Below are 19,889 nucleotides of genomic sequence, written 5' to 3' on the forward strand. Positions count from 1 at the left end.
CAAGTGGAGATAATCCATCTGTTCCATGCAATTAGCCATAGTCAACATTTGACTATGTTTCAACTTTAAGCATATACATGGAATATGTTGGAAGTATGGTACTCAAGAATTCTTGCTACTACCTCAAATTGCTAAGGTTCAAATACCACTTTTGGCATTTGCTGTTCATGTGACAATAAGGAATAACTAGGCTTAAGCTTTTTAACCTATAAAATGACTGTAGCAAGAATTCATAGGGTGGAGGACAATATTACACAGAGGAGCTGCTCCCCCTAACCTGAAGTGAGCACCAATCAGTCGTGTGCCTGAGCGCTTACATGTCACTTAGCACTGTGTGGTCCTTGTCACATGAGGGGCCTTGTTCTAGGTGTCAGCAGAATCGGCAGTGAACAAAGGTGCAGGTCATAGAACTGAAGCCAGAAATAGAGCAAATCCAGATAAACCACAAAGGTGGTTCCAAAAGGAAAACCAAGTTACCATTGTCAAGTGCAGCAAGAATATAACAAAGCAGAATCAGTGTGAGACGTCAGACTCCAGTGAAGTAAGAGCTGCCCCATTCCAATCCCAACTCAAGTCCCATTCTGTGTGACACTGGGACAATTACCTGCTCACTTGGTCCTTTGATAGGGCATTTAACAAGAGGATAATATTTAGCCAAGAACTATTTATTACATAAATAAAATAGGAACTGAAGGCCATGATAATCAAAGGACAGTAGCTTCTAAAATGCTCATTAGCATGATAGACACCTAATTATTTAGGAAATGTTATTCTTCCAGGTTTCTATTCAAGCTAATGCATACTCTCCCTCTCAACATGATCCACTTTATTCAAGCTAAATATTAGAATTCCAACTATTTTAGTTTCATGAAAGGAAATTCTCTTATTTATGCAGCAACTCTATAACCCACTTCCCATATTCTAGTTCAATATTTAGATCAATAAGTGAGCGATTGTGGTGCTATGCCAAAATAAAATATTCCCTTCAAGTTCAACTTTATCCCACAAATTATAGAATCTCCATCAGAGGCAAGGGAGATATATTGGAGAAAGTCAAAAACAATCATGGCTTTTAAAGTCTCACATTTTATCTGATATTTCTTCTTAAGAAAATTATCAAAAATAAAACTTAAAAAACAGAGTAGTCAACAAAGGAGGTATAAAATCTACTGACAATAAAAAAAAAAGTTGCTAATAGAACTTAACCCAGAAAAAGAAAAGTCATTATTAAAAATAACAACAGCTCTTACATATTTCCTGATGCCACAGGAGGTGACCGAATAAATGAATTCGAAGAAGTTAGGCAGCAGTCTGCTTACAGGACAGCCAGTTCCCAGGAAGAACTCGTAAGACTGGGGTGGCAGCTCATTCACAAAAGGTACCCGTCTAATTCTGACCAGAAGCCAGAATTCAGAGCACTCTACAGAAACTGATGGGAGGAGAGAAGGAGAGATGTCAGAATACAACTTCTCAGTCCCACTGCAGAAACGCCTTGGCTCTGTTCCTGTTCTTACTGTGAGATCTTGGTTCAATACCCAGGTCTGAGCGTGGGTGGAGTCATAGAAACTGCATCCTGGGAATAAGCGAGCATTAAACTAGAAGAGGCTCTTAAATGGCTTGGTGCGTAGAACCTCAGGCACATTCAATAGTTTCTCGATATTTCCAATAAGAAAAAATGGCCTCTTGTCTGGTAACAAAAGGTGGTTTCTATCCCCAATATAAAACTTTTTCTCCGGCATGTACATATTGCCCAGAGATACCAATAAACTAATTCACCTTTTTCATCAGAAATGATATCCCCTTGAGAGCCTTTCTAGCAGTAAATGTGACATGTTCTTTAACATTTTATTTTATTCTCTTTGCCCTAACCAATTAGACTTTCAAAAGGAACCAGCTTTGAAATGTCACCCACAGTCCCAAAACTTTAGGTTTCACTAAGAAAACTCTATACTAATTTCAATTTTTTGCAACAGAGCATATACTCTGAATCCATGGCTCTCCAAGTTTGACCCCTGAACAAACGGTTAGCATCAACCTAGAAACTTCTTAGAAATATAAATGCCTTTGCACATCCAGGCCTATGGTGTCAGGACCTGCCAACTTGTGTTCCAGGCAAGACATGCCATTTGACAAGCACTACTTTAAAGGATATTTTAATACCTATTTTATCATAACCATATATCACATCATGTACTCACAAAAATGTATACATTTAGATGGCAATCGTCTTTCTTACATGGTCCTCTTTTCTTTACTCTTATTTGGCCCTGCCTTGAGCTTCTGTAGACAATAAAGCAACTACTGGATTTTTCTATGTAGACATCACCAGGGCTCCAGACAAATTTTTAGTGGAGTGCTTCTGGTGAAAGGCTAAAGTGGGATTAGAAGAAAAAGAGAAATTGGGAAAGTAAGGCAGTAACTGGAAGAGGAAATGGGATCAAGGAGCCAGGGCCGTGTCAGAGATGTCTACACAAGGATGTGGAACTCAGGGACCACACAGTCTCTCTGGAAGAGGAAAGGGTATGCTTTCACTGGGACACAAGACAGCTAGACGTTGTTTCAATTCCAATCTTGCACATTGGTTACAATGAAGTCACAGATCAGATCTCCCACAGGTCACTGAGAAATCATCTCACTGTCACATAGAAATGGACCAATCATAAAAGACATGGATCTGACCAGGCCCAGGAGCGCACACCTGTCATCCCAGCTACTGGAAAGGTGGAGGTAGGAGGAGAGTAAGTGTAAGGCTAGCCTTACTCACTTAGCAAGAACCTGTCTCAAATTAAAATAAAAAGGACCAGGAGAGCACCTGCATGGAGGAGTGCTTACCAAGCAGGTCCGAGGCCCTGGGTTCTATCCCCGGTGCCACAAGGAAAGAAAATTAGCCACTTGGAACAATGCATTAATGACTTTGATTTAAAAAAAAAAAAATTTGGACTCAGATGATTTAAGCCATTAATGTTAGTGTGATCTGCTATGTAAATGTAAGCTCTGGAAAGACCCTGGCATGCAGTTACCTGCTCTGTCCAAACTTCATACCTCAGGGACAGATACAGGAGGATCTAAACAACCTCCTCTCCCAGATACCCGGTCAGCTCTCCTGACTTATCCATCTACTACGAGTATTTCAGCCTAGACAAGGGGACACGCATATCCAAGAAAAAGAAAATAAGAACCTCAAGATGTTTCCAAGTAAAACAAAGACAACCAGCCTGGATAAACCATCTGGCAGCCATGAGATGTGAGCCAATGACATCAGATAGTGACAACTCAGTCAAAAATATATAACAAAGCAATACTGTTTGCAATGCCACCCTCCATAAGTCCCCTTTTTCTTACAATCATCAAGGCCACGAATTGACACAAAAAGCAGGAGGAGCCCTGCTACCACTCCAGAGACCTTCATCGCTTCAGATCGCAAACCAAGCTATCACAGAAAACAGGAAATTGAAAGGCAGGTGGTACCTGCACAGGTATTTATAAATCTCTTCGCTCCTCAGCTGTGAGTGATGATTTACTGCTCTGCAAAGCTCTGAGAAACTCTCACTACATGGCTGCTATTCCTCCTCACAGCTAAAGTCATTAGAATCATGATTTAGAAAATTAGAGGGAAAATGTGGAAAGAGTGATCTAGAAGGCAAGTTCTCCTCCCCCTGGCCACTGTCTTCCAAGAGTCTACAATGGTGCCTGGTATATGGGTTAACATTTGTTTGTTGGAATATTAAAAGCAGGGATTTGCAATATGATTTAAGGAGTGAGTATATAATACAAAAGAACTATTTATGGTATGATTGGGAAGTTTGTTTATCACAATCACTCTGGGGTCCTGTGATCTAAGTTGATTCCCCACAGTCAATGACTCTCAAGTAATGAACTCATCAATCTGTCCTTCCAACAAGCTCCAGGAGATTCTGATTCAGGTAAACAAATTCACAAATTATGATCTACGCTTTGAAAAAATACTGCTTTCTGTTTTAATGTTGCTTTCCCCAAAGTACCTTATCATGAATGTTTATATTTCCAGTTTGTCCAAGAAGAGAAAGAAGTTCATGAGAAAATTTTCGTCCTGTAAAATCTAGGGATACAAAACCCTGATTAAAGGATTATTGATGAGGGTGAAAAATCTAACCTGTCTCAATATTTTGACAGAAACCACCTATTACAGAAGCTCCTTCTCAGGAGTTTAATGGGTTAATAGAAGTTGCAAAGGATGTCATATACATTATCTCAGCTTCTAACTGCACGATACTTGCTGGTGAAAATTATCAAAATTAGCTGCAAGAATCTGCAGGACAATGTGTTGATGTAGCAAAGAACAAGTAAAAAGATATGTCTATGGTTGTCAGAAACCTCATATGGGACCTAATCAAGAGTGATTCTCTACCTCTGTTAGGGTGTAAGGCAGAATTCCTTAACCTCAGCACTACTGACATTTCCAGCTGTTGGGTAATTTCTTTTTCTTCATGGTTAGTACTTTTTGTGTTTTCTTTGATCAGTCTTTCTTATGCCAAACTTATGAAGAAATGTTCTGCTATTCTCTTCTGAAATTTTAATAATTATGCTTTTCATATTTGGGTTTTTAATCCACATTGAATTAATTTCTGAATAGGGTATTTGACACACAGATATTCAAGTGAAGGTTCAAACAGCCCAGTACCATTTTTTAAAGTCTGTTCATCATGAATCAAGAGTCAACATAAGTGTCTGTTTCCAGACTCTATATTTTGTCCATGGGTTAGTTTTATATTCTTATACCAATATGATGCTGTCTGGATTATTATCAATTTATTCAGGTTATATAGTAAGTTCCCTACTTTTTCCTCCTTTTGAGTAGATTTGACTAATTGCCATTCTATATAAATTTTAAAATGAACTTGACAAATTTCAGTTTTTTAAAAAATTGTGATGGGGGTTAGAATCAATCTAAAACCCATGAGTCTCACAACCTATGAACACATTCTCTCTCCTCTCCCTTTCCTTAGACCTTCCTCACTGAGTAAATAATTTTCTGTTTTGAGTTTAGAGTTCTTGTATATGTTTTCTTAGATTTACCCCCAAATGTGAGATACTCTCATCCTAATGTAGTAATTTTCTATTTTCTTACTGTTGCTGGAAAATTCCAGTTGCTTTTTGCAAATTGTTAATTCCTATAGTTCATCTACAGAGTGATTTGTATTTTTTGTATACACAACTATTCCTCCATGAACAATACCGTTTCATTTCTATCTCATCTTTTATTCCTTAACATCTCCATATAGTCTACCTAAAGCCTATGAAGTGGAGTTAGATAAAGGTGGTAATTATGGGTAACTTTGTCGTATTCCTGCTCTCAGAGGGAAAGTCTGTAGCATTTCACCGTAAAAAGCATGATGTCTGGCATAGGGTATTTAAATTTTTTACCAAATTAAGTAAGTTTCTTTGTATTGTTTGTTTGCTTTTATCACCATTGATGAATTTTGTCATATATTTTCAGTGTCTACTGACTCTTTCATTCATTAACGTGATACCATGAAGAAATACTATAATTTTTTCTAATATTTATTCCAATTTTCGTTATTGATGTAAACCAAATTAATTATGCATTATTTTTGTTTACATTTTTCTGGATGGTTTGTCCAACATTTTGTTTAAAACTTAATAAAATTATCTCCCTCTCTCTCTCTCTCTATATATATATATATAAATATATATAAATATATATATATATATTTATAGAAAAAAATGGCCTGTCATTTTCTTCTCTAATTCCTTTTAAGTTTTGTTACCAAGATTGTCCTAGCTTCATAAAGTGAGATGGTAATCATTTTCTCTCTCTTAATTCTCTTGAAGATTTTGATTTAGATTGAAACTATTCTCTTCTTAAATGTTTGATAGAATAAATGAAGTCATCTGAACCTGAAATCTGATTTATCAAAGGATTTTGATAATTCAATCAATAGCTATGAGATTACTGCTTTTTAAAAAATGATTCCAGAGTTGTCATTTTCAGTGATTGATGTATTTCAGAGTCCTTGTCAAATATCATATAACAATTCAGATTTAACTGGCATAAAATTGCTCCTGTTCTTTTATTGTTTTCTTAATGTGAAGATGCTCCCCCACTTTTTTTTTTTTATACTGTGGGTTGAACCCAGGGGAACTTTACCACTGACCTACATCCCCATTTTGAGACAGGGTCTTGCTAAGTTGCTGAGACTGGCCACAAATTCAGGATCCTCCTGCCTCAACTTCCCCAGTTACTGCAATTACAGGTGTGCACCACCACACCTGGCCCCCTTACTCAAAGAACCATAGTTGGCTTTGTTAAGCTTTGTGGTTGAATTTCAATGTTATTAGCCCATGTTCTTAATCAGAGTGGCCTATATTTTTGTTGGTCTTGAAATCTGCCTGGCTCCAGGTCCCTTATATCACAGAAATTATGAGGCAGGGTCCTACCCTCTCTTTGGCTGGTTAAGTCAACAAAAGATAGAGATAAAAAAAAAAAAATTTGACAAGGGGGGCTAATCTCTGATTACAATAGCTTTATCAGTACTCAACAGTATCTTTTTGGGTGAGGTGGAGCTCACCTGTAATCCCAGCAATTTGGGAGGCTGAGGCTAGAGGAACACAAGTTCAAGAACAGCCTGGGCATCTTAGTGAGATATAGGGCAGGCCCAAGGTGACTATGGTTAAGCCCCCTGAGAACTCCTGCCAGTGTGATTTAGCATGTAGTCAAGGTCATGAACACCCTGACTCAGCATGTGTACTCAAGGCCTAAAACATGAGCATGAGCTCACTTAGGTAACCTGCTGGTGTTATGGGCCAGGCTATATGGGCAATGACCAAACAGACTTCACTTTATACTGAGACTCCATGTCATGTAGGAATTGCTTCTCCCGTGGGAACATCCCGCCTCTGTGCCCATCCACAGTTGCCTAGCGTAGCATGTTTGGCAACACAAAATGGCAATTCTTATACAATGTAATATTGTTCTCCTGCTGGGTTCCATTTTTCTTGGGTAGTGCACCCTAACATTTGTTTAAATGTTAGCAACCATTCTCCGATTGTCATAGCAACAGCCACTCATGATTAATGTACTGACATGCTTTACTTATGGTATAAAAGGTGTACTCTAACCCTTGCAGGGGGTCTAAGGGTGCAGACTTGCAACCTGCACCTCCGTCCTGCCAGTTGGTGAATAAAGTTGGTTCCGTCTCCTGCCTTAGGATCGACTCAGTGATTTATTGTGATCTCGCCGTAACATTGGCACTGGGCCTTCTTTGTTTGGCGTGAACATAGCAAAGGCCTATGGGCTGCCTCTTTGGAATGAAGCATGTCTACAATCCCAACAGTCCCTCGTATCTCCTTTCAACTCCTGGAATCCCAAGTTTCCTCAGGGTCTGAATCCCTGCAAGGCACAAGAACTTTCTCGAAAGAAAAAGAGCTGGGGCTATAGCTCAGTGGTAGCGCACTCCTAGGTTCAATCCAGTACCACAAAAAGAAAAAAAGGGGGGTATGTTGTGATTATGACCACCCCAGTTTGTAATATTTGTCAATTCATCTGTAATCCAGAGATTAGGAGTGAATCATGTTAAAAGAACGCTAGAACCTTGTGAGTTTTAAAAGATTTTTAAATGCTGGTAGTTAATCCACTACTTCTAAAACAAAAGCATTTGGACAAAGATTTACTTTTTTTAACACTAAATTACAAAGAACATGAATGGAATTTTATGTCCTTTCTAAATTTTAGCCTTTTCATGAGTAAGATGGATAAAATGAATTTCTCAAACTGACCTGAAATTACTATGACCTAGAAAAGGAAAGTGATGTAGGGTAACAAAATACACAGAAAAGATAGGAGAAAATTGAATAGTCTATTTTCTGAATTATTTATAAAGAAGATTCTGGAGGGGAATCACTTTAAGACATTGTATAGGCAATAATTGTTTGGATAGGACCCCCAAAGGCACAGGAAACAAAGGTAAAAATTGACAAATGGAATTATATTAAACTAAAAAGCTCTGGACAACAAAAGAAGCCAAAAAGAGTGGAGAAACATTTTATATAATGAGAGAAAATATCTGACAACTATACATCTAATGAAAGAGTCATATCCAGAATATATAATGAACTCAAAAAATTATCAAAAAAGTAATCCATTAAATAGAAGGTAAATAATCCGAATAGACACATCTCAAGAAGTCCAAATGGCAAGCAGGGCCTGGTGGTACACACCTATAATTCCAGCGATTTGGGAGGCTGAGGCAGAAGGAACGGAATTTAAGGCCAGCCTTGGCAATTTAGTAAGACCCTGTCTCAAAACTTTAAAAAACAGGGAGACCTGCAGGTATATCCCAGTGATCAAGCACCCCTGGGTTTAGGAAGAAGGAAAAAATGGGGTATATTCACAACTGAATATTGATCTATAAAGAATGAAAATGAATGGAACTGATGAACATTATGTTAAGTGAAATAAGCCAGATACAGAAAGGTGAGTACCCATGCTCCCATTCATTCATGGAAGCTAAAAACAAGTCAACCTGATGATTGAATATTGACTACTAGAGAGGGAGAAGGGGAAACAGGGTGGATGAAGGGAGACTGGATTGGATCAGTACACAGTGTAGACATGTTGAAACAACACACTAAACCCATCGCTATGTACAATACATGTTAATTAAAAATAAGACATTTATAAAGGGAATTCTGATTTCATTTTATTTTACTCGTACCATCAGAAGGAAGTGAAATGGGGATTAACTGTAAAATAAGAATATAGTACGTTAACTATTCGGTTACCACCTAGAACCGATGATGAGCAAACCTGTTCATAAAAGGCAGTTGCCTCACACTTGAAAATGCCCTGTGACTCAGGACTTCAGCTTTCTTCACAAAATAGAAATAACCATTAAGAATCGCAAAACTTTATTTCTTTAAAATCATCTTTGTTGCAAATTTTAAAACCAGGAAGGCCATTTTTCCCACCTGAAGACTTCATAAATATGGACAGTGTAGTAAGTGTGTCATTTAAAAGGATCATGTCAAAAATGGTAAGAGATGGTATCCACCGGCACGCATCCAACTTGTCAGAGGCAGCAAGATTCTCAGGCAGCCTGAGCACCATGGTTAGGTCACTTCACAGTCCAGCAATTACAGCTGAATTCCTACTTTTAATGGGAGGGAATGTGGTTTTTATAATCCAACAAGGGAAAACTGTCCCTGAAAAGGAAGGAAAAGAAACAGTCACATAGTACTGATAAGAAACTCTGATGTAACCTAAGACCCACTGAGTCTGCTCAAGGGCTCACAGGGGAGAAGTCAATTTGAAACCCCAGAAGCCAGTACAATATTCTGATGATTCAAGTATAACAGTTTATATTTAAATACATATGTAGACATAGACACACAGACAGACAGACACACACACACACACACACACACACAAACAGTATAGAGGTTCCTAATAGATCAACTATATGATACATACACACACACACACACACACACACTCGTATATAGATTAAGTTTTATATATATGATGAGGGACAGAGAGAGCACATGATATTATTTAATAAATGCTCAGTTAATCAATGTTTATAAACTTTACATGACCACAGTAACTCAAATTTGAAATTGGGGGTCAGTTGATACACTGGAAAAAAATAAAATTCTGCCCTTCTAGAACAAAAAGCTGATTAAGAGTTAGCAAATATATCAATTACCATCTTCATGGAAATTCACAATCCTATTCCATATTTATGTTATAGATGACAGATTTTGGGGGGGGGTAGATTGATGATATAATATAGCTCTTGAGGTTGCAATTGTAAATCTATGTTTGCCTGAAAGAATGAGAAATGTTGATGAAGCATAGACCTCCTAACTATAAGAGTACACGATTTTAACAATCCTGAACTACAATCTCCTAAGTACTTGGTATACAAAGTATGGTGTACCTTTCATCACTTTACAGAACTTTACCTATTTTCACAAACGCAGACATTTATGGTACTAATTTAAAAATACTGTCACCTAGGTAACACTCTAGGAAGGATTTCCAAGTCTTCAACTTCACATGACAAGGACAATTTCTGTCCCACTGGTCTTCTGACTTCACGACTATTATCACGTCTTTTCATCACAAAATTTATTGGAAATGTTCTGAACAAAAGAAAAAAAATACATAAATTTTGAGCTATGTTTATATTAAACTTTTGGAGGTAGGGAAGGATTGAGGTATAGGGATAGACACAAAATTAGCAGATCTCTTTGTGTTGCAGGAGAATGCCAAATCAAATGGGAATTTGTTGTTTCGTAGGTACAAGAAAAAATTTTACAATATTGAATACAACTTTTCATTACCCAAGAAATTAATATCGGTTCCCGAAGCTGATTTCATAGAGTTTTCAAGTACCAAAAATTCTTCATAAGCTCTGTCATCTGCACTCCTCTCACCCCACAAAGAACTATTAAAGACACACAGCTTTGAATTCTTGGTCTATGATGGCTTCCTTAAGGAAGCCCACAGTTGATTTAAACCATGTTTAAAATCAACATCTTAGGTGCCTAGAGGTAGAGACCATCTTACTCCCAAGCAACAGTCTGCTTAAGGAGCAAACATGCCGATGAGAGATGTAAGACAAGAAGGGGACAGTTGGGGGGTGGGCAGGGTGGGAGACATGTTGTTATATGACTAAATAATTTCCCCACAAGTACCAGAGTTCTGGCCATTTTTCCAGGAAGCGAGGAGAAATGTACTCTTAGATTACACTGAACTTTCTCCTCCAAATCATTTGTGTCCAGACTTGGAAATCTTAAAGGAAAAGCAAATCTGATAGAACACTGAAAATATGAACTCAACTCAATTATGTTCACTATGAGAAGGAGCAACGATGTTGTTAAAGAATAAGAAAATAGGGGCTGGGGATATAGCTCAGTTGGTAGCGTGCTTGCCTTGTAAGCACAAGGCCCTGGGTTCAATCCCCAGCACCACAAAAAAAAAAAAAAAAAGAAGAAGAAAATAGGATTTCATATAGCACAAATGAAGTCAGTGACTATAAGATAAAAATAGTCATTTAATCCTGTGTCTCCTCAGCGGTCAGACTGTTCCATAAAATAAGTTGAAATCAAAATTCCATGTGTAAAGAGAACAATTGGGTCTCATCAACAGTCCACCCAAGGACTTGATCACAAACAGAATTGCCTCTGCCTGCACCAATAGATTCTTCACTGTCTTATTGCAGAAGAGTTTTTCAAAGAGGAAGAGAATTTTGTCAGTAGAAGATCTTAAATTGTGTAACCCACGAAAAAGTTGCCGAAGACTGACTCAGGGCTAGCTTTAAATTTTTGGAGAAATACTCTGCTATTTTAATCTCTCGACTCAGCCCCACTTCTGCAGATAGTTAGTACTGTTTTTACAAGAAGTTAAGAGCTTGAATAGTCAGATTCAGTAGTGCACGCCTGTAATCCCAGCAGCTCAGGAGGCTGAGGCAGGAGGATCTTAAGTTCAAAGCCAGCCTCCAGCAACTTAGTGAGGCCCTGTCTCAATAAAAAATAAAAAGGACTTGTGGATGTGTCTTAGTGGTAAAGCACCTCTTGGTTCAACCCCTGGTTAAAAAAGAAAGAAAAAAGAAAGAGAGATTTTATATTAGCCATGGAGAGGGGGTGGTATGAGGCTGTGGGTAGAGAGAAGGAACATTCCAGAAATAGAAAGTTTAACAGAACCCTTCTGGTATCATCTCTTTGTCGACTATAGTTTTCAACAGCCATATACCAACTGAGTTTCTCATCTGTTCATTGACAGAATCAATGAACAATGATTTTTTTTTTTTTTTTAAGATCTACTCACTTAACTAACCAGAACTCTATAGATCAAATCAGGTCCAATGCTCAACTTCAGCATACTGTGCAACAATTTTACTCTAATCAGACCCTGGCAGCCAAAGACAAGATCAGATAGCCTTAATCTCAGTGGTTACACTTACCTTTGAATGTAGCATGATACTGGGATGTGGCCAGTGAAATCTAAACGCACCGAATCATATGTGATTGAACTTTCAATGAGAGTTGCTAATGGGAATTCCTAAAGGTATAAAGGATATAACTTCAGTTTTCTTAATTATATCTCATCTGAATGGTTTCAAATTCAATTTTTAAAATGCAGTATATGAAAAACAAGGCAATCATTTTTAGCTCATGATATAAAGTATATATAAGTACAAGATAAAATAGAACAGAAAAAGTGTGACAAAATATGTTTGTAGTACATGTTACTAGTTCCTGGCATAGACTAAAGGACTTTGTATTTTTTTGACAGTGAGTCTGCATAGACTAATTTGCTCATCACCTTTTATGAATCAGAGTCTAACTGAGACAGACCTAAGTTACTGAGTGTGACTTTTGGCTGAATATTTGAAAACTTCAGAGAAGGTTACATCTTGCCTATTTTCAAAATGGAGATAATATAAACCAGGAGTTGGCAAATTTTTTCTGAAATGGGGTTAAAAATATAGTCTTTGCAGACCATATTGTACATCACTATACCCATTCTTCCCCTTTGTAGCATGAAAGCAGTCATATGTAATAACTAAATGAAAGTGACTTTGTTCCATTAAAACTTAATATAAAAACAACAGAAGTTGGCTGGATTTGACCATTGGCAATAGCTACCAACTTTAGACCTAAGTCATTATTTATGATAGTTCTCTATTACAAATAACTGTTCTTATTTATGTTGAGTGTGTTAACACAAATATTTCTAAGAACAATTGATATAAGAACTTTGCCCATTTATTTACCTTCAGAGGGATAAATTCCAATGAGTGAAAAATAATTAGTATGCATCTAATTACATGCTACAGTTTAGCTTACATTTTAGAATTGGAAAACATAAGACAACTATCAAAAATTACACACTCAACTCTTCCATGCATTCGGATATAGTCAATATTTGCACATGATTCATCTTTAAACATTCCAGTTAGTATGTAGGAACTATGGTATTCAAGAGTGCTTGCTGGTACCTCAGATAATCCAAAAGTAAATAAAATGTGTTAAAAACTTTTGGCATTGAGCATTAGACAGGACAGTATTTATTAGATATTAAGGAAGTTCATTTTAATTTGGAGTTCTCACAAACAGGAATGTGTGAGTCCTGGAGTAAACTGATGCAATAAATAGGAGGATAATAGAATACAAATCATATCATCAAATAACCTGTTCCTCCTCCTACTCCAACAACTTCATATCTTTTCCTTTTTCTGAATTTCCATCTTTTCAGGTGTTTTCATTTTTTGTCCTTTCGTAGGTGGCAGCTGGAAACCTCACCACCTACCTGCTTAAAAATTGCCTATCTGTGGTATCAATGAAAAAGAGCGAGTCTTTTCCAAGATGTCCCAGCAAGCACCCTGGAAAGGTTCCACGTGACCTGACATGGTTTTCTGAAGTAAGAATTGGCATGAACTCTTCATTTATCTCCCAAACATTTGAGTTCCTCCATTTAACTAACCAACATTTGCATTTGCACAGTCTGCCGTGTGCTGAGTTGAGCACTTGCCATGTGCTGGGTGCTGTTTTAGGTGCTAAGTTAGAGAAGCTAAGAAACGAGGGGGCCAGGCACCTGAAGCCAGGAATAGAATCAGTCCCCCCAAAACTTGTACGGGGAGTGGTGCAGGTCTGGTTCCAAACGGGAAAACCAAACTGTCATTCCCAATCACAACAATAAGTTAGCATAAAGGAGAAAAGTTAGTTTTCTCATTTCAGGAAAGATCGAGTCCTGTCATGAATACAGGGGAAATATAACCTGATATACCCTGTGTCCGTTTAAATTTTAGGTCAACAATAGCAAAAGAAGAAGGGATTGAAGGACTGTTCCAAAGTCAATGTTTCCTTCAAGGTAGGTTCTCTCTTTTAATTAAAATTTTTTTAAACTTTTACAGACTGCATTTGATTCACTGTACACAAATGGGGTACAACTTTTCATTTCTATGGTTGTGCCCAATGTAGAGTCACACCATTCATGTAATCACACATATACATAGGGTAATACTGTCTGTTTCATTCTACTGTCTTTCTGAACCCCACCCTCTCCCACCCCATTTTCCTCTACACCATCCAAAATTCCCTCATTAATCTCTTCCCCCCGCCATGCCCTCCTCATTATATATCGTCATCCACTTATCAGAGAAAACATCCGGCCTTTGGTTTTTTGGACTTGGCCTATTTCACTTAGCATGATATTTTCCAACTGCATTCATTTACCAGCAGATTCCATAATTTTATTCTTCTTTATGGCTGAGTAATATTCCACTGTGTATATATACCACAGTTTCTTTATCCATTCATCAGTTGAAGGGTATCTCGGTTGGTTCCACAATCTAGCAATTGTGAATTGACCTGCTATGAACATTGATGTGGCTGCATCACTGTAGTATGCTGATTTTAAGTTCTTTGGGTATAAACTGAGGAGTGGGATAGCTGGGTCAAATGGTGGGTCCATTCCAAATTTTCTGAGGAATCTCCATAGTGCTTTCCAGAGTGGTTGCACCAATTTGCAACTCCACCAGCGAATGGGTGTGCCTTTTTCCCCCACATTCATGCCAACATTTATTATTGCTTGTGTTCTTTTTTTATATAATTTATTTATTTTGATTCATTGTACACAAATGGGGTACAACTGTTGTTTCTCTGGTTGTACATGTCATAGCTGCTCAATTCACAATAGCTAGATTGTGGAACCAACCTAGATGCCCTTCAATTGATGAATGGATAAAGAAACTGTGGTATGTATACACAATGGAATGTTACTCAGTCATAAAGAAGAATAAAATTATGGAATTTGCAGGTAAATGGATGCAGTTGGAGAATATCATGCTAAGTGAGATAAGCCAATCCCCAAAACCACAGGCCGAATGATCTCTCTGATAAGTGGATGATGATATACAATGGAGGGGTGGGAGGGGGGCAAGAATGGAGGAAGGATGGATTGTATAGAGGAAAAAGAAGGGTGGGAGGCATGGGGGGAAGGAAAAATAACAGAATACAACAAACATCATTATCCGATTTACATGTATGATTACACAAAAAGTAGGTTTTATCACAGAATATAAAATCACTCTAGCAGAGGTAAAAGAAGAGGTAAAAGAATGCATAGTTTTTAAAATCACAAATTCTGTATCTCTCTTCTACAGGGAACAGAATCTAAATCTAGAGAGAGGGAAAAAAAAAATCACCTGACAATTAGGTTTCAATAGTTTAGTTTTAGCCAGTAGTTTGTGACCCTAAAACAATTGAAGAATATGTTATTTGTTGAAATAATAATTGCTCTTAGCTCAAGAGGGAAGGAGGAGGGACAGGAAAGGGGAGGGAATGTAGAATGAATTTTAACAAAATTATGTTGTGTGCATGTATAAATATACCACAGTGAATTCCATCTTTAAGTATATCTATAAAGCATCAATCAAAAATAAACAAATAAATGAGTGGAAGATAGACCAATAAAGTAGAGGAAGAGGAATAGGGGGAGGGGGAAAGGGAGGGGGGAATGGGAGGGGGGAGGGAAGGGGGAGGGAGATGGGAGAAAGGGGGGCTGGGGGAGTGAGAGACTAGGAAGATATTCATTTTTTGTGTGCTTTATAATTATAATCATTAAGTATTGGATGTCGTTTAGAAATTATTTACTGAAAAGAAAGCCTTTTAAAGATACTGCATTTTGGCAAGAAACAAAGCCTAAAATAATTCCATTTAAGGAATATTGACTCTGCCGAGTGCCTTCAGACTGCGCAGTGTGATTTATGCCCTGAGACATTTTTCAGTGATAACTGAGCCTGATGATGATGATTTTCTTCAGATAGAGTCTTAATAACTCTGTTACATTGGTCCAATAAAGATATCCAGATATTTTGAAAAATAACTGCTCTTACGTGAACCCTGATACCACAAAAAGTTAGAAGATACAGGAACTCAAAGAAGTCCGGCTCCGTTATGGTCACCGGGCAGCCGTAGCCTAGGGAGAGCTCGTCCGGCTGAGGCAGCAGATCGTGCACTATAGGCGCTCGCCTAACTCTGACCAGGAGCCAGGAGGTGGAACAGGTGACGGACACTGTCGGAAGAACAACAAGGGGAAAATCATATAACACGTGTGTCCCCCAACATCAGCTTGGGAAATTTTCAGCCTGTCCATTTAGTTGAATTCCCAACTACAGAGTGAAAATATTTTATCCCTCTTTGAGTATTCGCCCTTTGTGAAATGTTGGGTCAAATACTTAAGCTCTGTAATTCACTTCCTTCAGTTGTGAATTATTCTCTGAGAAGTTCTCAGCCAAAGATCCTCCCACCCAGTTTTTTAGAAAGCATTCAAATTTTACCAATAGGTCTCATGACTATGTTTTTGAACTATTTCCCAGTATAACAGATCTGGATCTGAAATAGGAAAGGGAAGTTTTTATCGTTGGTTGCACGCAAGTGAAAAAATTTATCATGTGCTCCCATTTAAAATTTTATTTTAAGCTAAAATGTTTGAGCCTGCTAATATTGTCTGCCTGATAACAAGGTGAAACCAAAGAGTTCTAAAATATCCAGATTCAAAGATACATGCCAGTAATCCAACAATTGGGAAGGCTGAGGCAGGAGGATCACAAGTTTGAGGCCAGCCTGGGGAACTTAGAGATACTCTATCACAAAATAAAAAGCACTACAGATATAGCCCAATGGTAGAGAGCCCTGGGTTTCATCCCACATACAAAATAAAAAAAGAAATTAAAATAAATCCCAAGTTGAACAAAGAATTCTAAAATAAATAATATTTCAATTACCTCAATAACCTTTACGTTTGCTAGCAAATTTTGGTTTTAGTCTTATTTAATTATATTTCTATGAGTTCGAGTTATTATCCCATACTTACAGATGAATAAACTTGGTACCACATAGCTGCTAAGTGGCATAGCAGAATTAAAACCTTTGCAAAATCTATTCAGAGTCTCAACTCTCAAAAGGAATCATTTACGACTGAAAACAGCTAACTACTGTCTGGCCAAACTTCCCACCACATGACTAGCACATGCAGACCTAAGCAACTTCCTCTCCAGGAGACCCGGAAGTCTCTCTTGATTTTTCCAGACAATGTAAGTATTTCATATTCTTCACAGTGACCAGCCAGTCTCTAGACAAAAGAAATTATGAACTTGGAAATATTTTACAAGTGTGGAGAAGAACCTCTTGAGATTAGCTTATTGGATAGATTCAAAAGGAAGCACAAAACCCTAGCTTACTGCAACCTGGCAGTGATTAGTTTTAGCAACTGATCACCAGGTTATACAAAAAACAAACCCCAAAAGTCAACAGTATGCTTTAAAAGCACCCCCACTGCTTAAAATTGCCACCTGTAGAATTTCCTCTGTTACTTACAATCAGCAAGAGCATTAATGGACACAAAAAGCATGAGGAGCCCCCCTAGCACGCCTGAGATCTTCATCATCACCTCAAACCTCAGCCCCACGTTTCGCAACAAGCAAGAAACCAAGGTGAGTGACCTCTACAGGGTTTATAAACCTCTCACCTCCTCAGCTGTGAGTGATGATTTACCATTCTGGAGGACATTAAGTAGCCCTTAACATAGTCTTGGCCTCTCCTCCTGGGAGCCAAAATTACAATTATGAATCAGAAAATCAGGGAAGAGAATATAAAAAAAAAGGATTCCTGGTGTATCACCTACTACGGTGTCTTTCCCAAGCACACAGCTCTGGAAAAGCTTCGGTGTCTGAAATTGTCTTACACGTTTGATGTATGTCTATGGGGGGATTAAAGCAAGGATTTGCAAGGTGAGGGAGAATCCAAGTAGTAATGAAACCGGAGTTTTGAGATGAGACTAGATTAGTCCCCACTTGGCCAATTTCCTTCTGGGTTTTTGTCTCACAAGTTTGAAGAATAAAATCCATGGACAGAAAACGGAAGTCAAGAGTAAATGAGGTGGCATTTATTTAGGTGAGCGAAGACAGAACTCCTGCAATGCAGATACGTGGATTTGGGGTATGAGCATTGATCAAAATCTGTGTGAAACAGGCATTGAAAAAGTATCAGGGCTGTGGCTTGTGAACCTTAGCCTGAGTTTCAGTCATTCCAGGAAGTCCTGTTGGGGTTCAATCCCAACTTCCATCTTCCCACCTCCCTGGAATGAAGGAGTTGGCTGGCATGTTCCCACAGGTGAGTCTCATAGTCTTTTACCTTTAATAGGCCTTGATGGTGCCATTAATATTCTGCCAGTTATCCTCCAGGTGTGGTCTCTGCCTTTGAATAAGAACTCAATTGGGGCCCAATACCCATTGCCTGACCATTATTTATTCTTAACCATTAATACCAAAGAACCCTTTGCAAGTTGAATGAAAATACTGTACATCATATTCACTAAGGGATTTTGTGAAAAAAGAACAGGAGAAAAAAAAACAATTTCCCCACCTCCAAACCAATGATTCAGATCCAGCGAGCCTGGGCCAACCATCATTAATCACCTCCAGGAGATCCTGGTTCAGATAAGCACACCAACACAGCATGGTCTAAAGGGTTAGGAAAATCCGACTTTCGGATTTTTCTTTCCCCCAAAGGCATTTATTATGACTGTGTACAGATGCAGAGTGCTGAAGAAAGAGTCTCTAAGAGTATTTTTGGACAATTAAACCTAGTAATGAAAATTCCTAAGAAAGAGATAATAGACAAGAGTAACAATGCTACCCAGCTCCAAATTGTGGAAGAAATCAACCTCTAAAAAGCTCCATCTCAAAACCAAAAGCTTAGTGGTTTGCCTTGAGACATTACATGGCATGTCACATAGCCTGCATCAGCTCCGAGTGCAGGGTAATTGTTGGTGAATGGTGTCAAATCCAGCTACACCAATCTCCAGGACTGTGAGCTCACATGACACAGAACCAGCAAAGAGTTCCATCTCTGAGCATCAGAAACCTCAAGGTAATGTCCTTTCTAGTATTTACACTGCATATTCTTTAAAAATCAATAGTGTTTTACAGTGTCTGCTGCTTAATATATTTGTGAAGGTCGAGGACTGTAATCAGCCAATTTTATTTGACTATACTTTCCTATTTTCTTAATTCAAGAGGTGAACATGTTGTTTTAAATGATTAACAACAAGCTGGGCACAGTGGTGCATGCCTGTAATCCCAGCAGCTCAGGAGGTTGAGGTAGTAGGATTATGAGTTCAAAGTCAGCCTCAGCAACTTAGCGAGGCCCTAAGCAACTCAGTGAGACCCTGTCTCTAAATAAATTACAAAAAAGGACTGGGGATGTGGCTCAGTGGTCAAGTGGCCCTGAGTTCAATCCCTGGAACCAAACAAATAAATAAATAAATAGTTAACAACATAATAGTTCATAATTCTGAAATCTCTAATTCTAATAACTTGCATACTTTCTTCCCCTGTTAAAGTAACCACTGAAAAATTTTATAGAGGTTAACTTTGCTTAAAATTAACCACTTTAAATATACAATCCACACATGTGCATTCATACTGTTAGGGTCCGATATCGACTGGTCCCCAATATCGACTGATCCCCAGAGAGTCAAAGTGCACATGTGGTAATGCAAGACACACAACGAGGTTTTATTTAAAGAAAGCTCGAGCCTGGACCGCAACCAGCCTCTCAGACCATTGCAATGGTTGAGTGGGGAGCGGCCCTGAGGGGCAAGAAGGCCCTCTATTTAAGAAATTTCCAAGCATTCACACACAAAGACCTGTACATTATTGGTTAACATTTGAACAGCTGAACATTAGTCCTCCTCTAGTTGGGTCCTGTCAATCTATTTGATTCTCATTGGGTCCCATGAGAACTGAATGGTCCTAGAGGAAGAAGGGAGGAGAAAAGGGATGAACTATGCAGGAGATGAGTCGGGGTTAGGCCCCCCT

General features: G+C 38.2%; 1 protein-coding gene across 1 annotated transcript; it reads right to left on the reverse strand.

The window, feature by feature from the left end:
- Positions 1-10,010: 10,010 nt before the first annotated feature.
- Oosp4a (oocyte secreted protein family member 4A) lies at positions 10,011-17,452 on the reverse strand. Its single transcript, XM_047516490.1, has 4 exons — positions 17,386-17,452; positions 15,903-16,081; positions 11,967-12,064; positions 10,011-10,143 (listed from the first exon to the last, which is right to left on the reverse strand). Exons 1-4 carry the CDS (start codon positions 17,450-17,452, stop codon positions 10,011-10,013), a joined length of 477 nt encoding a protein of 158 aa, XP_047372446.1.
- Positions 17,453-19,889: the final 2,437 nt, after the last annotated feature.

This window comes from Sciurus carolinensis, chromosome 11 (assembly GCF_902686445.1).
Source record: "Sciurus carolinensis chromosome 11, mSciCar1.2, whole genome shotgun sequence".
Classification (NCBI taxonomy): Eukaryota; Metazoa; Chordata; class Mammalia; order Rodentia; family Sciuridae; genus Sciurus; species Sciurus carolinensis.